Source organism: Amborella trichopoda, chromosome 11, assembly GCF_054954075.1.
Source record: "Amborella trichopoda isolate Santa Cruz 75 chromosome 11, AtrichopodaSantaCruz75HAP2 v2.0, whole genome shotgun sequence".
Classification (NCBI taxonomy): Eukaryota; Viridiplantae; Streptophyta; class Magnoliopsida; order Amborellales; family Amborellaceae; genus Amborella; species Amborella trichopoda.
The window spans coordinates 35,927,290-35,948,832 of NC_142346.1; the positions used below are offsets into that span (position 1 = coordinate 35,927,290).

A 21,543-nucleotide genomic window follows, 5' to 3' on the forward strand; every position below is an offset into this window, starting at 1 on the left:
ATTTTGTCTTGTAAAAGAAGCTTAAAGCTTGAGGCTGGGAGGAAACCCAAGGGTTCTCCAAAATTGCTTGTGTCAATGTGCTTTCTTGCTGACTTTTTATGATTCATCAACTTCTCCTATATCACTCTTTATTTAAATAATGAATATATCTACAAAGTTTTACTTTGTCTATTTATAGGCTTTTTTAAAAAAGACAGGTTATGCTCTATACATCATAATTTCTCTCTTTGTTTAAATAATGAGTTTATAACAAAATCTTTTCCTATCTGTATCGAATTGTTACCAGGGTCAGCTTATGCTACTATGATGAGCGTAATTTTCATTTAGAAGATAGAGCAATTAAATTTTTAAATATAACTCAAGGAATCCTTTTTCTCAAAAAATCCAAATAATGTATATCATGTATATAAAATAGGAACCTATGTAATTACATATGGTTTACTTAAAATTAAAAACAAAACATTTTCAAAAGGAAAAACTAACTTTAAATTTTTCTCAAAAGATCCTGATAAATCTGATATTAGGTTCTCTACAATTTCTTTAGTTCCTTCAAAACCTTTTATTTCTGGGAAAAGTTTATATAGAGCCTACCTCAAAACTCTCACTAGAAAAGGTTGTTTTGATGCCCAAATATCATCAAATTGATCATCTTGGCATCAAGATGCATGAACATAAGAAAAAAATGGATTTCAAGTTTCGAAAATAGTGCATCTTGTAACGCATTTTTGGACAGTCAATTTTCAAGATTTTCAAGTTTTCATAAATTTTTTCGATCTACACTCTTTTTGAAGCTTTAAATTTTATAACTAAATATGAAAATATAATTTAAGGCTATCACAAAATTTTCCAGTATTGAAACCATATTTCTCGACACTATTTGAAGGTAGGCTCTAATTTGATTGTTTAGAGCCTTGGCTCTATACAAACCACACCCTTTATTTTATAGATTCGCCTTTATCCATTTTCCCTCTTTTATTACTTATTGTTCAACTAGGTCCTATAGAAACTTCTTCATCATTCTCTCTCTCTTTTTTAATTGCTTAATGTTCAGTTAGGTCCTCTTAAATTATTTTCTACAGTATCTTTAGTTCCTCCAAAACTCCTTCACTGCACAAAAAATTTTTCATCTTCTCTCTTCTTAACTTGTGCCCTTCCCATATTGCAAATTGCTCAGCAGAATCCCAATGAACAATTAATTACTAGTTCTCCAGATAAAATCTTAGCCCAAACAAGTATGTTCAGAACTGTAAAAGCTAAAATTGGTATTGAAGAAAATTTGATAGAAGATGGAGAATGGTCACCAAAGATGGTCTATTCAACCAACTCTATCTGAATCATCTAGAATTGGAAGACTCGAATTTAAAACTTGATTTTCAGAAAGCTCAAAGAAATAAAGTGCAACAGTTAAATCACTTAATTCATGGGAGTTCTTTTGAAAATAAGATCAGCAAAGAGGAAAATGTTGAAGTTGTAATCCAAGAAATGCCACAAGACAAATCCCTATACAGTCGGTATGGCTTATCTAAAATTGAGAAAGATTATGACAAATATAGTGTTAAAACAACTCAGAGAAAATGACTATGGAGAATTTGGGGCCAAACAGTCAGGCCAAGATGCATTGGACTTGGTACTATTGATCAATATAGATGAGTTTGAAAATTTTTATGATGGTCACAGGCTGAAAAGGCGCAGAAATCCCTTGAAAAACACAACAAACTTGGCAGCATTACCAGATGATATGACAGAAATAATACTGAAAACAATATCTGTCAAGGATATAATAAATTCTATTGCTCATATCTGAAGTAATTAATCTTGCTAGGTAAAGGAAAAAGGGCTTATTGATGATAATTTTCCGAGAAGAATCTGTTTCACATCAAATAGAATTTTCATGGTTCAGAGAAGCAGAAGAAGTCGGGCTGCCAAAAAAACATTTCATATGCGGGTCCTCAAAGAAAACAGTTGTGCAAGAAGATTCCCTTTGAAGAAGACATAAAGCATTGAAGTGACTCTTATTATTTGCATAATTCTACTATTCCTTGACTTTTTACTATACATTTACTTTTTGAATAATGGAAATTATTCATAAGCTTTTTCTTGTTCATTTACTTTTTCTTGAAAAGATGTAAAGTTTTACTATTATTAGCTTTTTACTGTTCATTAGCTTTTTTGAGGTGATATAAAGGTGTTACTATTCATTTACTTTTTATTTTATAGGATGTAAAGTAGGATTTGGTGTATCTTTTTCTTTAATCGATTTGATGTAGAGGAGAAAGAAAGATTCCCTCCTAAGGCCTATAAATTGTACTCTTTGCCATCTAATGAAGCAAGCGAGTTGTGAAAACAAAATTGTCACTTAAGTGACACCGTTTTCTGAGTGCGTTAACCTGAGAGTCCGATTATCCTTAATCCTGTTCCTAAAAGGAGTGAGTCCACTACGGCAAGGAACTACTCAGCGTGACCATTGGAGTAGATTGCATCACACCTAGCAGCCCTGAAAGTCTGAGTAAGTTTCCAAGACATCCAGATAGGATTCTTTCTAATCTCCTCCGTGTAAAAATCACTTGTGTAGGAGGGTACGATAAGGTGGTTTTGTACTCTCATCTCCTTCCTGTCTCTTCTCTCTCTTTATCAAAAAAAAAAAAAAAAAGAACTATATCTCTCCCTGATATTTCTTCCAAGAAGTTGCAAAACAGCTTTGCCTGTTTCATCTATTTCTCTTTCTATCTCTCCTACTTGATAAAAAAACCATTAAGTGTGCTTCTGCCTGCGTCACTCTCTCTCTGTCTCTTTGAGGGTTTGTTCTTTATTTTTATTATTATTATTTAAAAAATAGCGGCGAATCTTTGTCCCATTTTTCTATGGGGTGCTCAACACAATATTTCCATAATTTTTTTGTAATATCCTTAATACTGGTTATCTGAGATCCAACTTCTACGGATAAACATCTTATTTGTTTAACAAGCTCATATTTTTCATGGGATCCTTCCATTTTCAGCGGTCTTTTTGTAATTTTTGAAATAGAAGGTTTGTTTCAATGAATTTTGTTCTATCTCATTTTTAATGATGGAGATATTTTTTGGAATACTCTGTCTTTCCCCTTCTATAGAAAATAGTACCATATCCTCTAAAATAGTATAGAGACTTATTTCATCCAGAGGTATAGTACCTAATCCAGCCTGACACCCTCCATCATCTAGAGTTATACTACCTAATCCAGCCTGTTATATTCAGAACAGTAAAAGTGGAGAATGGTAGCGAAGAAAATCTAATAGTAGATGGGGAATGGCTGCTAAAAATGGCCTATTTCACAACTACCCCTGATCATGTTGAATAAGAAGCCCCAAATTTAAAAGCTAATGCCAGTTATTTTCTGCTACACAGTATGGATTATCAAAAGGCTCAAAAGAGATGAAGTTTATTTAATTCATTGGACATCTTTTGCTGAAAAACATATATCTACCATTGACAATTAATTGAAAGAAATATAGAAAAACCTTAAATTTTTGTCAAATGTTAATTAGCATAAAGAACAAAAAGCTCTAAAAGAAAATGAAAAGATAATAAGTATTCATGATCTTTACTGCTTGACGGCTAGACATCCAACCAGATACTCTCCTTCTAATCCAACCAGACAATATTGCTTTCCCTCCAGACCAGACAGTTTTCAATCCCACAGCAAGTGAAACCGACAAGGGACTAACATCTTTCTACTTCCGAACTGAGAAGGCAAAACAGACTTTTCAATCAAGCCAAGCGACTGAGGGTTTCCTACCTACTGCCCACCAACACTGTACCAACCACTTAAAACTATTTGAACATAGAGAAAACTATAAGAAAAAGAAAGCTGAAGGAGACCGATCCCTTTTTCTTCCTCTTAAAAACAATCAAATGAAGAAGGCGACGAGATTTTCAAAATTGCTTCTCAGATATAAATGAAAAGAGCTTCAAGGAACAGTGGAATTATAGATAGCAATTGATATTCCTTGGCTAAAAGGAAGGCGCCTAGGCACTGCCTCGACCCTTGGCAGAAAGAAAAAATCAAGAAATGTGAAAATTTGTAATTTTACACCCTTAAAAGGGGTGAAAGGGGTATTGGGACCATTCTTGCCCCCAAAAACATTTTTAGTGAAGTTTAGAGTGAAACAATTTGAAAAAAACTGGATTCAAAGATTTGTTGCGAGATCGAAATTTTTTTCAACCTCCTCGAGTGGTCATGATATTAAAGGATATTCATCCCTAATCCTTTTTAAGCTTATAGTGGTTGTAAAAGAGGAGATTTGGGAACCCAAACATTTCAGTTTGGCCCGATATCGAATCCACTTCAAGAAGGTTAGTATATTTCAATAGTTTTTATTAGGTTATGTATTTTTTTTCCACAATGTCTAATGATGTTCCCAATTAATTGGGAAAAGGCTATGATGATGATGACAAATGTCTAATAATGTTATTCTTTGCTATTTGTACTTTTTGTGTGATACTTTGTGATATATATTTGATATGTTTTTGTCTATTTGGATTATTATTTTTCCATTTTGATCTATACTTTGGGTCTTTTGGAAAATAATTTAATAAAAAGTCCATTGCCCCCAAATTGAATGAATATTGTTTTGTACCTTGTTTTTAATTTTAAACATGAGTTTACTTGTATGATTCATAAACCATAACTTTAATCCCCATAAAAAAAAATTAGTTTAACAATTGCTTATTTAATAATTGCATGTTTAATATGTTTTTTCAATTTTGTGTTATATCTATGCAATTTGATGTGTATGATTTACCTAGATTTATTTTTTCGCTTAATAAGAACTCCATATATTAAAGAGTCAATGTAACAATTATCTTTACTTCATTACCTATTTGTAATTTTTTAAATGACCATTTTTTTTTTTTTTTTAATCCCCATAAATTTTATAATCTTACTTCGACCAGTTAAGAAGCTAGATCCTAGGATACCTCAATGCGATACTTCATGCCACTGGGATGGAGGTTTTGACTTGGATGATCTTAGCTCAATTATGCATAAAACGAGATCAATTAATAGTATATAATACAATTAGGATCGAGCCAATGCCCGCTTGATCCATCGTCTACACCTTAGCTTGTTATCAATGCCATAGTATAATATTCCAATTTGCTAGAACAATACAAACATACAATTCAATAGTATCATAAATTGGCATACTATGATATTAAATTGTAGTTTTTTAATGCCATAATTGTGGTAAGCCACAATATGATATGCACCACAATTTAACGTATTCTGAAGAAATAAATCTATAATACTAAAGAGTACATTAATAGTATGTCCTCTCCTTGGAGGGATCCTACAAGCATGTAGACCAATTTCCCATCTTGTAAGGAGTGAGATCCCTATTTCTCTAAACCCAGCTTCCTCTAAGGTCCCTTAGAGAAACCGCAGGATCGAGTTCCTAAGAAGGGACAGAGGCCATGATAGTGGCTCCCATTCGGGCTTCAGATCCTCCCCCTCTGGTCCCACGATTTCCCACTTACTCTATGCAGATGATACCCTCATCTTATGTGATGCCAATCCAACGCAGGTAGATTGTCTATGGAATTCATTGAGAACCTTTGAGTTACTCACTGGAATGAAAGTAAATCTTTCCTAGACTAATCTTTCCGAGACTAAGATACTGGGATGGAGGTTTTGACTTGAGGATCTTAGCTTAACTATGCATAAAACGAAATCAATTAATAGTATATAATACAATTAGGATCAAATCAATGCCCGCTCGATCCATCTTCTACACCTTAGCTTGTTATCAATGCCATAGTATAATATTCCAATTTACTAGAACAATACAAACCTACAATTCAATAATATCATAAATTGGCATACTATAATATGAAATTGCAGTTTTTTAAAACCATAATTGTGGCTTACCACAATATGATATGCACCACAATTCAACGTATTTTGAAGAAATAAATTTATAATTCTAAAGAGTACATTAATAGTATGTCCTCTCCTTGGAGGGATCCTACAAGCATGTAGATCAATTTCCCATCTTGTAAGGAGTGAGATCCCTATTTCTCTAAACCCAACTTGCTGTAAGATCCCTTAGAGGAACCACAGGATCGAGTTCCGAAGAAGGGACCGAGGCCATGATAGTGGCTCCCTTTTGGGCTTCAGATCCTCCCCCTCAGGTCCCAGAATTTCCCACTTACTCTATGCAGATGATACCCTCATCTTCTGTGGTGTCAATTCGACCCTGGTAGATTGTCTATGGCGTTCATTGAGAACCTTTAAGTTACTCACTGGAATGAAAGTAAATCTTTCCAAGACTAAGTTGAAGGGAATTCATGTTGACTCAGCCCTCTCTGAGAACCATTAAGTTACTCACTGGAATGAAAGTAAATCTTTCGAAGACTAAGATGATGGGAATTCATGTTGACTCCGCCTCTCTTACTAGCTTGGCCTCTTGCCTAGGTTGCTCCACAGAAACCACACCATCCTCTTATCTGAGCCTCCCTCTTTACCTAGGAAAACCGAAGAAAAACATGTGGAATAATCTCATACAAAGATTCACTTGGAAATTTGCCCCCTAGAAAGGCAGACACCTTTCGTTTGGGGGTAGAATCACCCTCATTCGTGCAACCTTAGCTAGCATTCCTATCTATTGCATGTCCCTCTTCCAAATCTCCATCTCAGTTATTCAAAACACTGGAAAAACTCATGCGTGATTTTCTCTGGTCAGGGGTATATGACATTAAGAAATTAATCTAGTAGCTTGAGATAAAGTCTGCAACTCAAAAATCTAGGGGGTCTAGGAATTAAGAACCTCATTATCATGAACCGAGCCCTTTTGGGTAAATGGTGGTGGAAAGTTTCTTCCCCCCACCCCCTACTTTGGAAAGAAGTTATTCAAGCCAAATATGGAATGAACAGGGTCGATTGGCTGCCTCGATCCCCCATGCACAGATCCTCAGGTGCTTGGATAAGCAATTCATCCTCTAAATTACACTTCACCAACATAACTAGATTCAACCTGGGTAATGGCCTGAGAATTAAATTTTCGAACAATACCTAGTTTGGATCCTCACCTCTTGCTCAAACCTATCCCCCTCTGCTCCCATTAGCTCGAAACCATCACAGATTATGCGACTTTCTCAGGCACCAATTTGGTCTGGACTCCACTCTTCAGACGTGATCTTAACAATCAAGAAGCCAACACCCTCCTCTCTATGCTACAATCTCTAGGAAATTGTTATAGTACTCTCTCGAGACCAAACTCACTGATTTGGCCCCCTTCCCCCTCAGGTGAATTCTCGGTAGCTTCCTTCTACAAGTCTCTTCTTTCCAACCTAGACCCCAAGCCCTTAATTAACCTCTCTTGGTCTCTATCCATACCCCACAAAGTCCAAGCATTCATATGGGTGTGACTGTAGGGCAGAATCCTTATCCTGGACCAACTCCAAAAAAAGGGATTTGCCTTTCCCAATCGCTGCATCCTCTATCTCCAGAAGAGGAAACTATACCACATCTTTTCCTCCACTATGAAGTGGCTTAATGCCTTTTGGCCTCTCTTCTCAAGCTATTTGACCTTCAATGGGTCACCCCAGGTAACCTGACCCAGTTTTTCCAAATATATTTCGCACCACCATTTTCCCCAAAAGGGTAGGAAGCTATGGCATATTGTTGTAGCAGGTCTCTTTTGAAGTTTGTAGTTTGAAAGAAATTCCAAAACCTTCAGAAGCATACAAAAAACTATAGCAGTTGTTTTTTATTCCCTAACTGCACTTATAGCTTTCTGGGCCACGTTATAGCTTTCTGGGCGAAGTCTATTCCCATATTTGTAGCCCTACCTATTTCTCACTTCCTTAACAACTAGGATAGTGTTTTACACCTAGCACCCCAAATAAACAGACTGAGACTTCACTGGTCTCCTCCTCCCCCCTGGATTTCTCAAACTCAATATAGGTGATTCCTCTTTAGGTAACCCTGGCCCTTCGGGCATTGGAGGAATCTGGTCGGACCACTCGTCTACCGTCTAGACCTTCTCAAACTTTATAGGACACCAACACTCAACCTATGCGGAGGCTAAGGCCCTACTGGTGGGCCTCAACAAGGTGCTTCTGTTAGCACCAGCAGCACAAGGCATTCAAGTGGAATCAGATTCTCTCAACATCATTAGCTGGGTCACACAACAACGATGACCTCAATGGAGATTTTCTTCCATTTTTTATCATATTTTTTACTTATGTAATTCCCTTCCTCAAGTGTCTGACACCCACATATATAGAGAGGCTAACGCGAAGGCAGACAAACTGGCCAGGGAGGGAGCAATCCTTGACTTGTAAACATACTGTGATTTCTCTGGGAAAGGAAGGAAAAGGAGTTGAAGAGGAAAAAAAAAAGAAAAAAGGACTTGGTTATTTTTGTAAGTATATATTCTTGGACCCCATTTTACTATTCTCATTAGCGACCTTGCTATTCTTCTTTACACTCAGCCTCTAAACCCATCTCTACCATCTCCTAAGGAACCTTTTTTTAACCAAGGTAAACTCACCACCAGGTTTTCTCTCTCTGTCACATCTTTTCCATTGTTCTTTTCATATCTCCCCCCATACACTTTTCTCTCTCAATCCTCCTCCCATGTCCACCATCCTAGCGGATGTCATTGCCCATTACAGTAGCTATGGCTGCTCAATCACAAAGAAAGAACATTAAGTTTGCTGCAAAATTCCTTTCCGTTCTATTAGGAGATGAAGATCCTTGTTCGGTCACGACAACAAAGGTACGCAATTATGTGACTTAATTCCCCCATCCCTTTCTCCCCCCTTCTCTATCTCTCTTCTGTTTCTATTTCCTCCTCTGCTTTCTCACCTAGCTTCACCTCTCTCTATCTCTCTTTTTTGCAACCACACTTTCTTTCCTCTCCTATCCCCCCATCTCCTCGTTCTCTTTCTTTTCAACAGTCACATTCTCTTTCTCTCTAATCCCTACATCTTACCTATCCTATTTTACAATCATATCCTATCTCCTCTATTCCCCCCCATCTAAACATTGTCCCAGTTTCTCTTTCTTCTTGCCTTTATAAGCTTCCCCCACCCTCTCTATCTCTATACTTCATCCACTCATACTCTCGTAACTTCTATCCCTTACCTGCCCCCACAAAAAAAAAAGGAGCAAGGTTTCAAAAAATGCTAGGCGACCCCTAGGCGACCTGCCTGGCGCCCAGTGCCTAGACGGGCGCCCAGAACCTCGAGCGCCCTGCGGTGCAAATTCTTAGTTTTTTTTATATATTTGTTATCCAAATGCACAGATATGCATATGTTTGTGTCAAAATTTGTAATTTATTCCAAAATTTGAACCATACAAAACATTTAAAAGTCTAATAGGCTACTATAAGGTCTCCAACTCTCAAATTCATAAATTGTCCATATTGCCATATTACATATCCATAAAATAAACCACAATAACATCCAAGATTCCAAGTCTCCAACTCTCCAAGTCATCAACAAACTAACTTCCACAACTATAGAAAAACCAGTAAACCACACAACGACATAGTCCAAAAAGACAAAAAAATTACAAACCACATAACTAAATAAAAATCGTTCAAACTCCAAATGTTTAAAGCCCAAACCAAGATGGTACAATAAAGTATTAAAGTTACTTCAAAAGAAGAGATAAGACAATCAAGACATCAATAAGAATCAGAATCATCATCTTCATTGCTTTCATCTGCATCAGAATCGAGGTTGTCATCATCAGAATCATCACCCTCTTCAACATATTCCTCTTCTTCCAGAGATCCTTCTGAATCTGCCTCCTCTTCCTCTATCTCCCTCCGTGAAGTACCAGCAAAAGAAGTTGCTCAAGTGGCACTACTAGGATCAAAAGCTTGCCCTAAAGCCTCATCGACCATTTCCCATGCCAAACCTTCCCCAGGGAAGACCTCCTCAGTACCAGGGTCACTAACTAACCAATTTGAAGCATTCTCCATGTCTTTCGAAGAGACAGGACCCTTTTTTGGCTGGTTTTTCTTCTCCTCAAGTCATTGAGCTTCCTTTGCTCAAGCCTATTTCTTCTCTTTGTATGCACCTGTAAGAAAAAATAATGCATAAGTAACTACTATAGGTCTATGATCTACTTACCTTTTATGAATCTATATTACAAAATGAATATGAACTTATAAACAAAAAAAGCATATAAAATTTTATTCCTTTAAAATAGTAAAATAGTAAAATACCATCTCAAACGAACTCCAATTGCGCTCATAACCAGAAGAGGTAGTTGTCAAACTCAAGATCCGCATAGCCATCTTCTGGAGGTTTGGAGCGTTACTCCCATGTTGTCTCCACCATTGGGCTGCAATATGAGGGCAACCTTTATAATTAATTTAGGTATTTAACATTATCAGAACTTGAAAGAAAATTTATAAATTTATATTTTATAAAACAAAAGTACATAAGTTAAAAGAATATTACCTGGTTCATCTTTGTTTCTCTGCCTTAATGCCATATCTTTCCCAAATGACATCAAAGAACACTTGTACGAAATTAACTCTTCAATTGATATCTTATCCTGGATATTTGGATCAGGAACTAATTTCTCAAGGCACTCATTAAAACCATCCATAATTATCCCTTTTGACTCAATATCTGCATCTGCATAAAAGAATTTGGGGTTCAAGTAGTACCCCGCTGCATGCAATGGTCTATGGAGCTGCCTATCCCATTTATTATTTATAATCTCCCAAATTGGGGCATACTTTGCTGCATCATCGCCCAAATTCTCTACAATCTCATTGTTAGACCTTTCCATTGCATCATATATAACGCCCATGGAGGGCTTATCAGCATCAACCAAACGCAAGACCTTCACTAAGGGAAGAAATACTAATATCGCATGCTTCACCCCACGCCAAAAATATTTCGAAAGAATAATATCTCGTGTCTTCTTTCCCTTGGCATCTCTAAACCATTTACACCTACTCCACTCCTCTGAAGCGAACATAGACCTTAATGCGATCCTCCTCTTATACATGCTCTGTAGACTAAGGTAGGCAGTGGCAAATCTAGTGACCCTAGGCCTCACCAGCTCTTTCTTTTTTGTAAACTTGTGCATCATGCTAAGGGTAATTATGTGACTGTATATGAAGATTGTAATCTCCTTAGCCTTAAAAATAATTCCTTTAATAGGAGGCAATTCACCAATTGCCTCAAGCATAAGATCTACGCAATGTGCAGCACAAGGAATCCAAAATATGCGAACCCTCTTTTGTCGAAGGAAATGACCTGCAGCTAGATTGGGAGCAGCATTATCTGTGACCACTTGAATTACATGTTCCTCCCCAACCTCCTCAATACCCTTATCAATGAAAGAAAATATATAATGCGCATCATGAACATCAATGGAAGCAACGAGCGTAAAAAAACTGTACCCGTGGGACAATTTACTAATAAATTCATGTTACGCCTCTTCCTCCTATCACTCCACATATCTGTCATCAAAGAAACCCCAAATTTAGCCCATCCCTCCTTATGAATCTTGAGATATTCATTAGTGTACTCGACTTCTTTCTTCAGTAGTGGCTCTCCAATCTCATAAGGAATTGGAGCTTTCAAACCTGGCCCAAATTGCCCAATTGCTTCCAACATTGTATGGTAGCTATTCAAAATAGCAGTGTTAAAAGAAATGCCCGCATGGCAAAACCACCGAGCAATTTACTGAATCACCAGGGCTCTATCTTCTTTTTTAAACCTATTTCAATTGTCACCTGTTTTTTCCCCTTTCTCTTGCCTTTCTCAATTACTGTCCCAAGGTTAAGTGTAAAGAAACTATCTATAGGCCCTCTCGTACGAGCCTTCTTAGACCCAAAAGCCCTCTTAGGTCTTAGAGCTCTGAGTACCAACCATGGCTACCTCTTGTTCCCCCTCTTCATCATCCTCTTCTTCAGTTTCAATATTATCATAAAAAATATAAACCCTTGACTTCAATTCTATTATATCCTTGTTTTTTGCAACCTTTTTTACTCTTCACAGCTTCAATGTACTCCAAAATTACTTTCTTTACAAGATCTGGGACTTTCTTATATGGGGCGACATCACCTCTAATACCGGTAAGATGTTTCTTAAATCTATTTATGCCGGCATTACAAACGTGTCCACAGAAATTGCATATAATTTTATTTCTGTCATTCTTATCAGGGTTAACACAATATTTCCATCCCAGATCTCCACCCCTAGTAGACCCCGCAGAAGACATCTCAAATTGAAAAAATAAATCTCAAATAAAGATTACAGACTGACCTTTTCTACCCAATCTCTGATCTTCGATGTTGGCTATCTCAGTCGAGCTACAAATCAACTTAAAAGTCTTCTAATACCACCAATAGCACCCTAAAAATAATTTCAATCAGAAACAAACTTTTTCAATCCACAAGAAGTACTTTCGATTCTCCGCAATTGCTTTAGATTCTCATAAATAAGTTTAAGATTGAGGGTTTCTTGTTTTTTTTTCAGTTTGGGGATGCAAAATAAACCCCTAAACTTATTTTATACAAACTTGGGGGTCAAAATGACCCCCTTTGCCCTTTTGGGCGAAGTTAAACAAAAAAATTCGTAAACTATGCTGGGCGCCCACTCAGGTACAGTCGCCCGTGTTGGGCCGTCCAGGTCCAAGTGTGCAAAAATTTTTTTTGGGCGCCTAGGTGTAGGGCGGTCCGTTTTTTAAACATTGAAAAGGAGTACAACATTTACCAAAAGAAATCTTCAATCCCATCATCTCTACAACTTCCCTTTGGTCCACCCACTGAAAAGCAGCTAGCCTTTTGAAGATGCAGAACTCATCGCAGACAGTACTGCCCAACACTTAATCTCTTGAAGACCCTCTCGCCTTTCCACTAAAGAACCTCTACTTAACAGCAACTATTCTTTGGCTGCCAATTCCTTCACGGACGCTTTCTCTCCTCAGGGAAGGCCACTACAGTCTTTTCCATAATCAATCAACATCTCATAATAGCAGTGCCTACAGAAGATAGTCATGCCCAAGTTCTTATCTTCTGAAGTTGGGGTTGTAATAGAAAGCCCTCTCTGGAAGGTCACTTTTACCTCTGCTGACCCACTGTTGGCTGCCACACTGCATACAAGGCTTGACCTCAGGGGAGCTAGCTACTTCCTAATTTACCTTGTCTATTGAGGTACCAACGTGCAACTGGCCCACAATACTACTCTAGCCTCTACCAAAGTCGGCCTGCCTCCTGATGTACCAACACTCGTAGCCAATGGTTTAAAAAACGGATTGGTGACCCGGATCGGGCACCCAAAAAACCGATCCGGATCGGCGAATCGACGATCCGGATCGGGAATCGGGTGAATCGGTCAAAATAAAGCTTAAAACAAATCCGAAAAAATTATTAAAATTCATTATAAATATTTTTTTTTAGGAATTCAATAAGAAATGAGGGTACTCCATTAAGAATTTTCATGTTTTTGAATGAATATGTGAATATTGATATGTTTTTTCCCTGCATGAACCGCCATTCAGCATTTAATTTACATCACACAAAAGGATCAACATATATCATGGAATAAGTATATCAACATACATGGACTACAATAAAGCATAAAATTAGTAACATATGATCTAAAAATAAAATGATAGACGACGTTATTGTTCTTCTTAGTCACGCGGGTGCCATTGATTGAATTCGTTTAAAAATTCATTGATTCGATCTAAAAACGAATCATCGATATTAACAGGCGTCTGACTATTCCCAAATCCCTGAATGTTAGTATTTTGTTGTGTTCCCAATCTAAAATCCCCGAAGCTTGTCCATCCTTCATGCTCACCTACATTGTCGTGCTCATCCCTACACTGTTGCTGTTGGGACTCGATATGTGAATAATATGGCTAGGATAGGGTGGCCTCAGAATCATCATCTCTCTCATTTTCTCTTTGAATAATATGGATTAAAAAAAAAAATTAACAAATTTTCAAAAAAATCGATCACGGATTAAAAAAAAAAAATCACAAATTTTCAAAAAATTCTATCATGGATTACAAAAAAGATTCGATCATGGATTAAAAAAAAAAAATCACAAATTTTCAAAAAATTCTATCATGGATTACAAAAAAAAATTTGATCATGGATTAAAAAAAAAACATCACAAATTTTCAAAAAATTCAATCATGGATTACAAAAAACTCGATCATGGATTACAAAAAATTCGATCATGGATTACAAAAAATTCGATCATGGATTACATAAAATTTGATCATGGATTACAAAAAAAAAAAAAAACATAAAAAAACAAAAAATTCCATCATGGATTACAAAAAAAGAAAAAAACAATTCGATCATGGATTACAAAAAATTCAATCATGGATTACAAAAAATTCTATCATGGGTTACAAAAAAAAAAAAAAACAAAAAATTTGATCATGGATTACAAGAAAAAAAAACAAACATTTCGATCATGGATTACAAAAAATTCGATCATGGATTACAAAAAATTCTATCATGGATTACAAAAAACTACGATCATGGATTACATAAAATTTGATCATGGATTCATAAAATTCGATCATGGATTACAAAAAAAAACAAACAAAAAAAAACAAAAAATTCGATCGTGGATTACAATAAAAGAAAAAAACAATTCGATCATGGATTACAAAAAATTCAATCATGGATTACAAAAAAAACAAAAAACAAAAAATTTGATCATGGATTACAAAAAAAAAAACAAACATTTCGATCATGGATTACAAAAAAAAAACAAACATTTCGATCATGGATTACAAAACATTCGATCATGGATTACAAAAAATTCTATCATGGGTTACAAAAAAAAAAAAACAAACAAAAAATTCGATCATGGATTACAAGAAAAAAAAAGCAAACATTTCGATCATGGATTACAAAAAATTTGATCATGGATTACAAAAAATTCGATCATGGATTACAAAAAATTCTATCATGGGTTACAAAAAACAAAAAATTCGATCATGGATTACAAAAAAAAAAAAAAAACAATTCGATCATGGATTACAAAAAAATCGATCAAGTATTACAAAAAAATATATCATGGATTACAAAAACAAAAACAAAAACAAAAACAAAAACAAAAAAAAAAAAAAAAATTTCGTACGGGACTCGCTGATTCCGTACAGTGAATCGACGAGTCACTGTGCAGAATCGTCCGGTTCTCTCTAGAACCGGACGATTCCCGTTTTATTCGCCAATTCGATCCGTCCATGGCGATTCCCAAGTCGAACCGGGCGAGTCCGGTTCGACTCGGCGTTTTTTTAACCACTGCTCGTAGCAGAAAGTGCAACAGATCTACAATGGTTATCTGCATGCTACTCGACCAAAACCCCCCTGAGGATGTCCGATAGTATACCGACAATGTTTTACCTTTTATTGTTTTTTGTTGTATTTAAATTGTCCTCATTTTCTCCCTCCATTCTTTTTTCTTTACTTCTTCTTCCCTCTAGTTTGTTCTCTGAGCACCTAACTTGTAGGCTGTCGTCTTCTTTCACTCTACTTATGTAATTTTCTACTATTCAATATAAGTTAACCTTTCTTCAAAAAAAAAATGTGGTTACACAATTTTTTATATTTTTAGTTTTGATATTTGAAAGGCTTTCATTTGAAAGGATTTTACAATTTGTAAAAGCCTCTAATGAAAGAGGCAAAAACCTGTAAGAAAAGGGAAAATACAAAGAAAAACCACAAGTTAATTTTTTGGTGTATTTTTTATTTTGGTTTTTGAAGGACTTTTAAACTTTTCAAAGCACTTACTAAAAGTACAAAAACAAATGAAACAGAAATTTCTTTTGTGATATGTTACATAAAAACGGACACGCATGTCCATCAGTGACACAAATGCAAGTTTCAAAGATGTAAACCCTGAAAATTGTCATCTAGACATGACAAATGCATAAAATATATTGGTTTATGTGTGTGCGTGTTACGTATAGATTTATGGATATTGAAACTTTCGTGTAATTTCAATCTATATTCTCAAATAAAGTTGAAATCTTTTGCTCGTCAAGCTTTTTATCAAGATAAAGATAGTATTTATCACAAACAGTTGGTACAAAGTACATCAAAAAAATAAAGACAAAAGACTCAAGTACAACAAACTATCGAGTAAACTCAGTTTATTTTTTATAACCGAAAGCTTTTTATAGGACAATGCAAGTACTATAAACTGCCAAGAGAAAATTATATTCAAAGCCTAAGACAGGCTATGAAACATACTATCAATAAAAAAGAAAGTTATACTCGAATAAAAAGAATAGAGTAATCGTATAATAAGTACATTAAAAATATGTAATACGAATGGGACTATGAACCATACTATCAATGATAAAGAAAGATATACTTGAATAACAAGAATAGAGCAATCGTATAATAAGTACATTAAAAATATGTGATACGAATGGGTTTTAAAATTTATGGGCTTTTACAAGTTGTACTAATGTTGAATTGTTGATTGTGAACTATTTATTGCTTATGTTTATTGCTTATTTTTGTTTTCAATAATTTTATAATTTTCTGTTTTTTTCTGATTGTTCAGATATTTTCTACTTTTCCTTAATTTTATCTTTTTTCATCCTTTTTCCATTTTTTTTTCAAACTTCTAAGTTCACCAACAGTCAGAACATGGAACCAATCCCTACAGATATGAGACTGTGTGAGCTGGTTTTCTATTACAGGCTTCATCCATACTTTGCAAAGGGGGAACACATTGAGACACTCAAGTCTCATGCTTCGTTATCAACTATGTCACCCAGAGTACAAGTTTTTGGTACAAAAGTAACTCACAACAAGGCCCTCGCTGGAAATTATTTCAAGCATGGTTGGCTCCAATTTCTGAAGCAGTGTGGCCAGAGGACAAGTGATTTTTGTTATTTTATTTTATTAGGAATAATTTTGTTATACTTTTTACAAGTGCGAGTTTAAGAGAGGAGTGGTTGCCCAAATATTGGTGTCCAAATATTTTGTAAAAAAAATTAAAAATAAAATAGTATAGGGATGTGACATTGTGACTGGGGCCATCTCAGCCATCCATTCAGAATGGATGGTTGGATAAGGGGAAGTATACAAGTTTTATGATGTAGGGAAAGCATAGAAAGCTTGCCCTTTCTTAAAATGATCCCTAAGCTTCACGATCCATGTCAATGTTTTTGTTTCACCAAGATCTCACAAGAGTCAATGTAAAAGTAACAGATTCTGACACTCTCAACAACTAGCCGGCCAACCCAAAGCTTCCAAAGAACATAAATAAATTGTGTAAACTTCACTACCACACATGGAAACAAAGTAATGTGTGATTACACCCATGGAATCTCACCAGTTATTCTATATACGATTCACCAGTTGTTCTATATGCAATCCTTGAACATGGAACCTAAAAATCTTATTCGACCATTCAAAAAACAACACCAAATTCATAGATTACATGTATAAAAAGAAAATATAAAAGGAATACATATTCATACCAGAGAATATCAATAATAGCGCATCAAATGCCCCTCAAAATTACGTAGAACGCATGTCTAGTCCATGATGGAGACAGATCAAAATAAGGCAAAGCATGGTTGTCTCTATTGGTTTCAGTAACCCAACAAGTTTTCCAAATAAGAGAACACTCAAAAGAACAATATCCACAATATTCACCTAAACTCAGCTTGTAGTCCAGCTAAAGAAACACAGGGTGACCACCAAGTCAAAATTAGAAGAAAAAAAGAGGGTTCTTCTTCTATAGCTTACAATTAAAAGTTTTCAAATAATAGATACACAGTGTGACCACCAAATCAAAATTAGAAAAAAAACAAAACAAAAAGGAGGGTTCTTCTTCTATAGCTCACAATTAAAAGGTCTTCAAAGAATAGATAGTGCAACAATCATCACAAATATTTAGCGCAACAATCTACAATTGAATAAATGCTGACACACTAGCTATACACACTAGCTATAGGGCGTCATCTACAATACAATAAGTTCCACAATCCTCTGGTATTTATGCTCTAGTGACCATAAAAGGCACCAGTTCAAATCTTTTCTAGCTGTTTTGGCAGGTCAGGTATTAAAACCAAGCCCCAATATACTGATATAAATAAAAGGAGATAAAACCACAGGATAACCAAACAAATAATGGAAGAGATCATTATAAGGCCAAATGTAGATAGATAGAGAAAATGGGGTACCTTGGAAAGTTCCAAAAGTGCATTCTCCCTCTGTTCGGGAATAATAAGCTCGAGTACAAGCTGCTCTGGAATGGACAGCTTCCTATCTTTGGTGGCAGCAGGGCCAGAAGGGAAAGGGGGGTTGAGGGAAAGCGGTTGAGGTAGATTAGCCATGATCAAATTTTCAACAGAAACACAGATAAACCACCAATATGGCTGATGATAATGATACTCTCTACTTTCTCTCTCTAAAGCAAAGAGAAAAATAAGTCACCCCTCTTTCGGTCTCTTCCTCCTGTGACAGTATCTCTCTCTCCCTGATGGACTAGTGCCTCCGGTCTCTCCCTTGCACCTTCTTGGTATTCCAAATCTACGGAAGTTACAAATGGCAAGGTTACTCAGAGTTTTCGTTTTTAAATAACGAAAAGGGATTACATAAACGTTTTCCTTACCTAAAAGCGATTATATACATGATAGCATTTTCCTTTGGTATAAGAAGGTTGCAATTAATTATAATTATTTGACATGAAATTTGATAGCTTGTATTATAAAGTTTAATAAAATTTCTTTTGAAGTTTGAGATTAGCCAATGGAATAAATACAACCACCCAATTTTACATTCACTAGTCAAAATTAATTGTGACTATCTTGTGCTAGAGGTAATCTAGCCTCGTTGCTTTTCCTAAAGAAAAATGTTTTAATAGGGCTACAGCTCTATCAAATCACATCAACTAAGTAAAAGCTCACCTCAAAAATCGTAAATTGCAGTTTAGCGTCACCTCATCTCCACGTTGACCATTATGCTTATGAAAAATGCCATCCTATCAAAATAAATAAAGCATCACTTCAAAACTCTCATAAAATTGCAGTGTTAGCATCGAAAATCTTCAAAACGATCATCTTGACCTTAACCATTATAGTTGTGAAAAAAATTAGGATTCCAAGCTCTAAGAGTAGTATAAATTACAATATGTTATCTAGACCACAACTGATTTTGAAGTTTTTGTTCTTATGACAGATGGTTTTGATGTCTATGGTTTGTTCTTGCTTTAGATCATTAGTTAGAGATATATGATCTTAAATTCTCCTTCTCATACTTTGAAATACTCAACAATAAATAATAGAGCTCGGGACAATCAGGCCATTTTTCAAAATCATTTAATTCCCATTTTTACTAGAAAACCACCGGGTTTGCTACAGTTGACAAGGCAACTTTGGGGCAAGCTAGCGATTCACCCATTAGGAGCCATTCAGAAGGCATGAACTCCAAAGCAAAGTCTGATTAGGCAATTACCAAACGCTACAAGAACGCACACACACATGAAATAAAATGCAAAAGGGAAGATTCTTCTACGTTTATGAGAACTCATGGTCAAATGGGTCATAAGTAGGTTGCACAAGGTAAAGGAGACGCATGATGCAAAAAATGCTCGAGCTTTGCAGTATCAAAAATATAATCGTGCCTGAGGTTATGTCCTTCACATTGTGCCCCTCATGTGAATGGACAAATCCCCTCATTTTCTATAACCTAATTTACGACCCATGTTGAGAATGCAATAAATTACTGTTTATTCAATAACAGTATACATATTCATACACTTAGCTTCATAAGATCTAGCCCCTCTAGTTCGTATACATGACCAAAAATTGTGCAAGAGCAGATCACCATAGTAGCCTCAAATTTGTTATATTCATGAATCATGTTAAATAATCGATATGTATGTATGAACTAAAATAACCAATAATGTTTTTCTCGTATAGAAAACTAAAATGAAAGCATTTAACTGGAAAAGGGAGACTAAAACTTGACAACAAAAAAACATTTTTCTCATGATAGTCCATGCAGAAGATCCAATTTGCAAAAAGAAACGCATGAAAATGCGGTTAAGTTTTGCAGGGAAATCAAACATATTAAAATAGTTGTTTGATTAATAACAAGAAAATTATCAAATATGGAAATTTGAGCACTCAACCAGAAAATCTAAATATATTTAAGCATGCAATGACGATAAGATCTCCGCTCCTTTTCAGTATAGTGCTCCATTTTTCCAAAGAAAATGCATTTGTATATTCAAATTAAATAATAACAGGAAATTTATGTCAGAAATAAAGATGGAAATTATTCCTCTAAAACAAAAAGCAACCTTTATCATTGCCTTACTCAACATTCTTTTTCTTTTTTTGAATCATTATTCGTCCATTGCCCTGGTGTGGTGATCAAAATCATAAAGAAGACCATGAATCCCTCAAGCTACTGAGTACCATTGCCCATAAAAAAATTAATCAAAATTCCCTCACTACAATACTGTCGATTCCAGAACTCATAGTGGTTAACAGAAGAGTAAAAAGAGAATGAGAGAGATAGAGGGAGTCATCGCTTACCGTTAGGGTTTCTCAAACAAATCGAACCAGTTGAAAGCAGCTTTGTTGAGAGAGAATAAACGAGAGGAGCAAGTGCCTTCGAAAAACCTCAACCCGTTTTGCCCTTTAACCGTACACGATTTGCCCTTACACGATTTGCGGTTATACCAATCTCTCTCTTTATCTCTCCTCTCGCTCTCTGTAGCCCAGTTCTCTCTCTCTAAACCTGCACGCTTAGAAGTCCCGCCTTTACAGATACGATAATAGAAATTTACTTACCAAAAAAGAGTGTAGTTTTCTAACATCTCACCACTTATAGCGTATTGTTTTTATAAGGCCGCAACCTTAAACTATCCTATTAAGGCGCACTTTCAAATTTTATCATGTAATTTTGGTGTAAAACATTTTAAGGATCATCTTAAATTTTAGAGAAAATTACTTATATATCCGTTATATCTTTCGTTATTACTAAAATACCAAATACTTTCCGATATTACTGAAATGTTCGTTTTTTTCACTTCATAACAAAAAAATTTAAAAAATACGTTTTTACACTTTTTTAGTTGTTCAACAACCGAAATGGTTGGAATTTCGGTTGCTCAATAACAGAAAAAGGCCCCGATAGTTTTACGGTTCATCTTCTCTGCTCTCTACGTATATGCTATGTAAATGCTTAAAAAATAGAGTTTTACCCATTTTTGGTTTTTGAACAACCGAAATGGTGAACAGCCGAAATTAGGACTGCGTATTCTAGCAAGCTTTTAAAAAACACAGTCCTAATTTCGATTATTAAACAATCGAAAATGGGTAAAACTCTCTTTTTTAAGCATTCACAAAACTCTCTGTTTTAAGCATTCACATAGCATAGATGTAGAGAGCAAAGAAGATTAACCATAAAACGATCGGGGCCATTTTCGGTTGTTGAACAACCGAAATTCTAGCCCTTTCGGTTGTTGAACAATCGAAAAAGGATAAAAACGTCTGTTTAAAAAAAATTCATTATGAAGTGAAAA

At 35.5% G+C, this 21,543-nt stretch overlaps 2 protein-coding genes across 3 annotated transcripts in view; both read right to left on the reverse strand.

Moving 5' to 3' along the window:
• Positions 1 to 20,760, reverse strand: part of LOC18436736 (Cell differentiation, Rcd1-like protein) — a 62,832-nt gene extending 42,072 nt beyond the window's left edge. For both annotated transcript variants that reach the window (XR_016043952.1, XM_006846958.4), the window contains exons 1-3: positions 20,552 to 20,760; positions 18,917 to 18,990; positions 18,191 to 18,539 (exon numbers count right to left, since the gene is read on the reverse strand). Coding sequence is in view for 1 of the 2 variants with exons in the window: in XM_006846958.4 (XP_006847021.1) it covers positions 18,191 to 18,343 (153 nt within the window). In the remaining variant the exon portion in view is untranslated. The remainder of the gene's footprint in view (positions 1 to 18,190; positions 18,540 to 18,916; positions 18,991 to 20,551) is intronic.
• On the reverse strand, positions 9,373 to 15,184 carry LOC110007503 (uncharacterized). The gene is made up of 3 exons (XM_020668871.2): positions 10,456 to 15,184; positions 10,218 to 10,336; positions 9,373 to 10,069 (listed from the first exon to the last, which is right to left on the reverse strand). Exons 1-3 carry the CDS (start codon positions 11,195 to 11,197, stop codon positions 9,947 to 9,949), a joined length of 984 nt encoding a protein of 327 aa, XP_020524530.2. The 5' UTR covers positions 11,198 to 15,184; the 3' UTR covers positions 9,373 to 9,946.
• Positions 20,761 to 21,543: the final 783 nt, after the last annotated feature.

What these genes read in the sequence shown, in the direction of transcription:
- LOC110007503 (XM_020668871.2), bottom strand. Translation starts at nt 11,197, where the DNA reads ATGCTTGAGGCAATTGGTGAATTGCCTCCTATTAAAGGAATTATTTTT. An exon ending in GAGAAACAAAGATGAACCAG is followed by an intron (nt 10,337 to 10,455) that starts GTAATATTCTTT and finishes CTCATATTGCAG; the next exon opens with CCCAATGGTGGAGACAACAT. An exon ending in ATTGGAGTTCGTTTGAGATG is followed by an intron (nt 10,070 to 10,217) that starts GTATTTTACTAT and finishes TTTTTCTTACAG; the next exon opens with GTGCATACAAAGAGAAGAAA.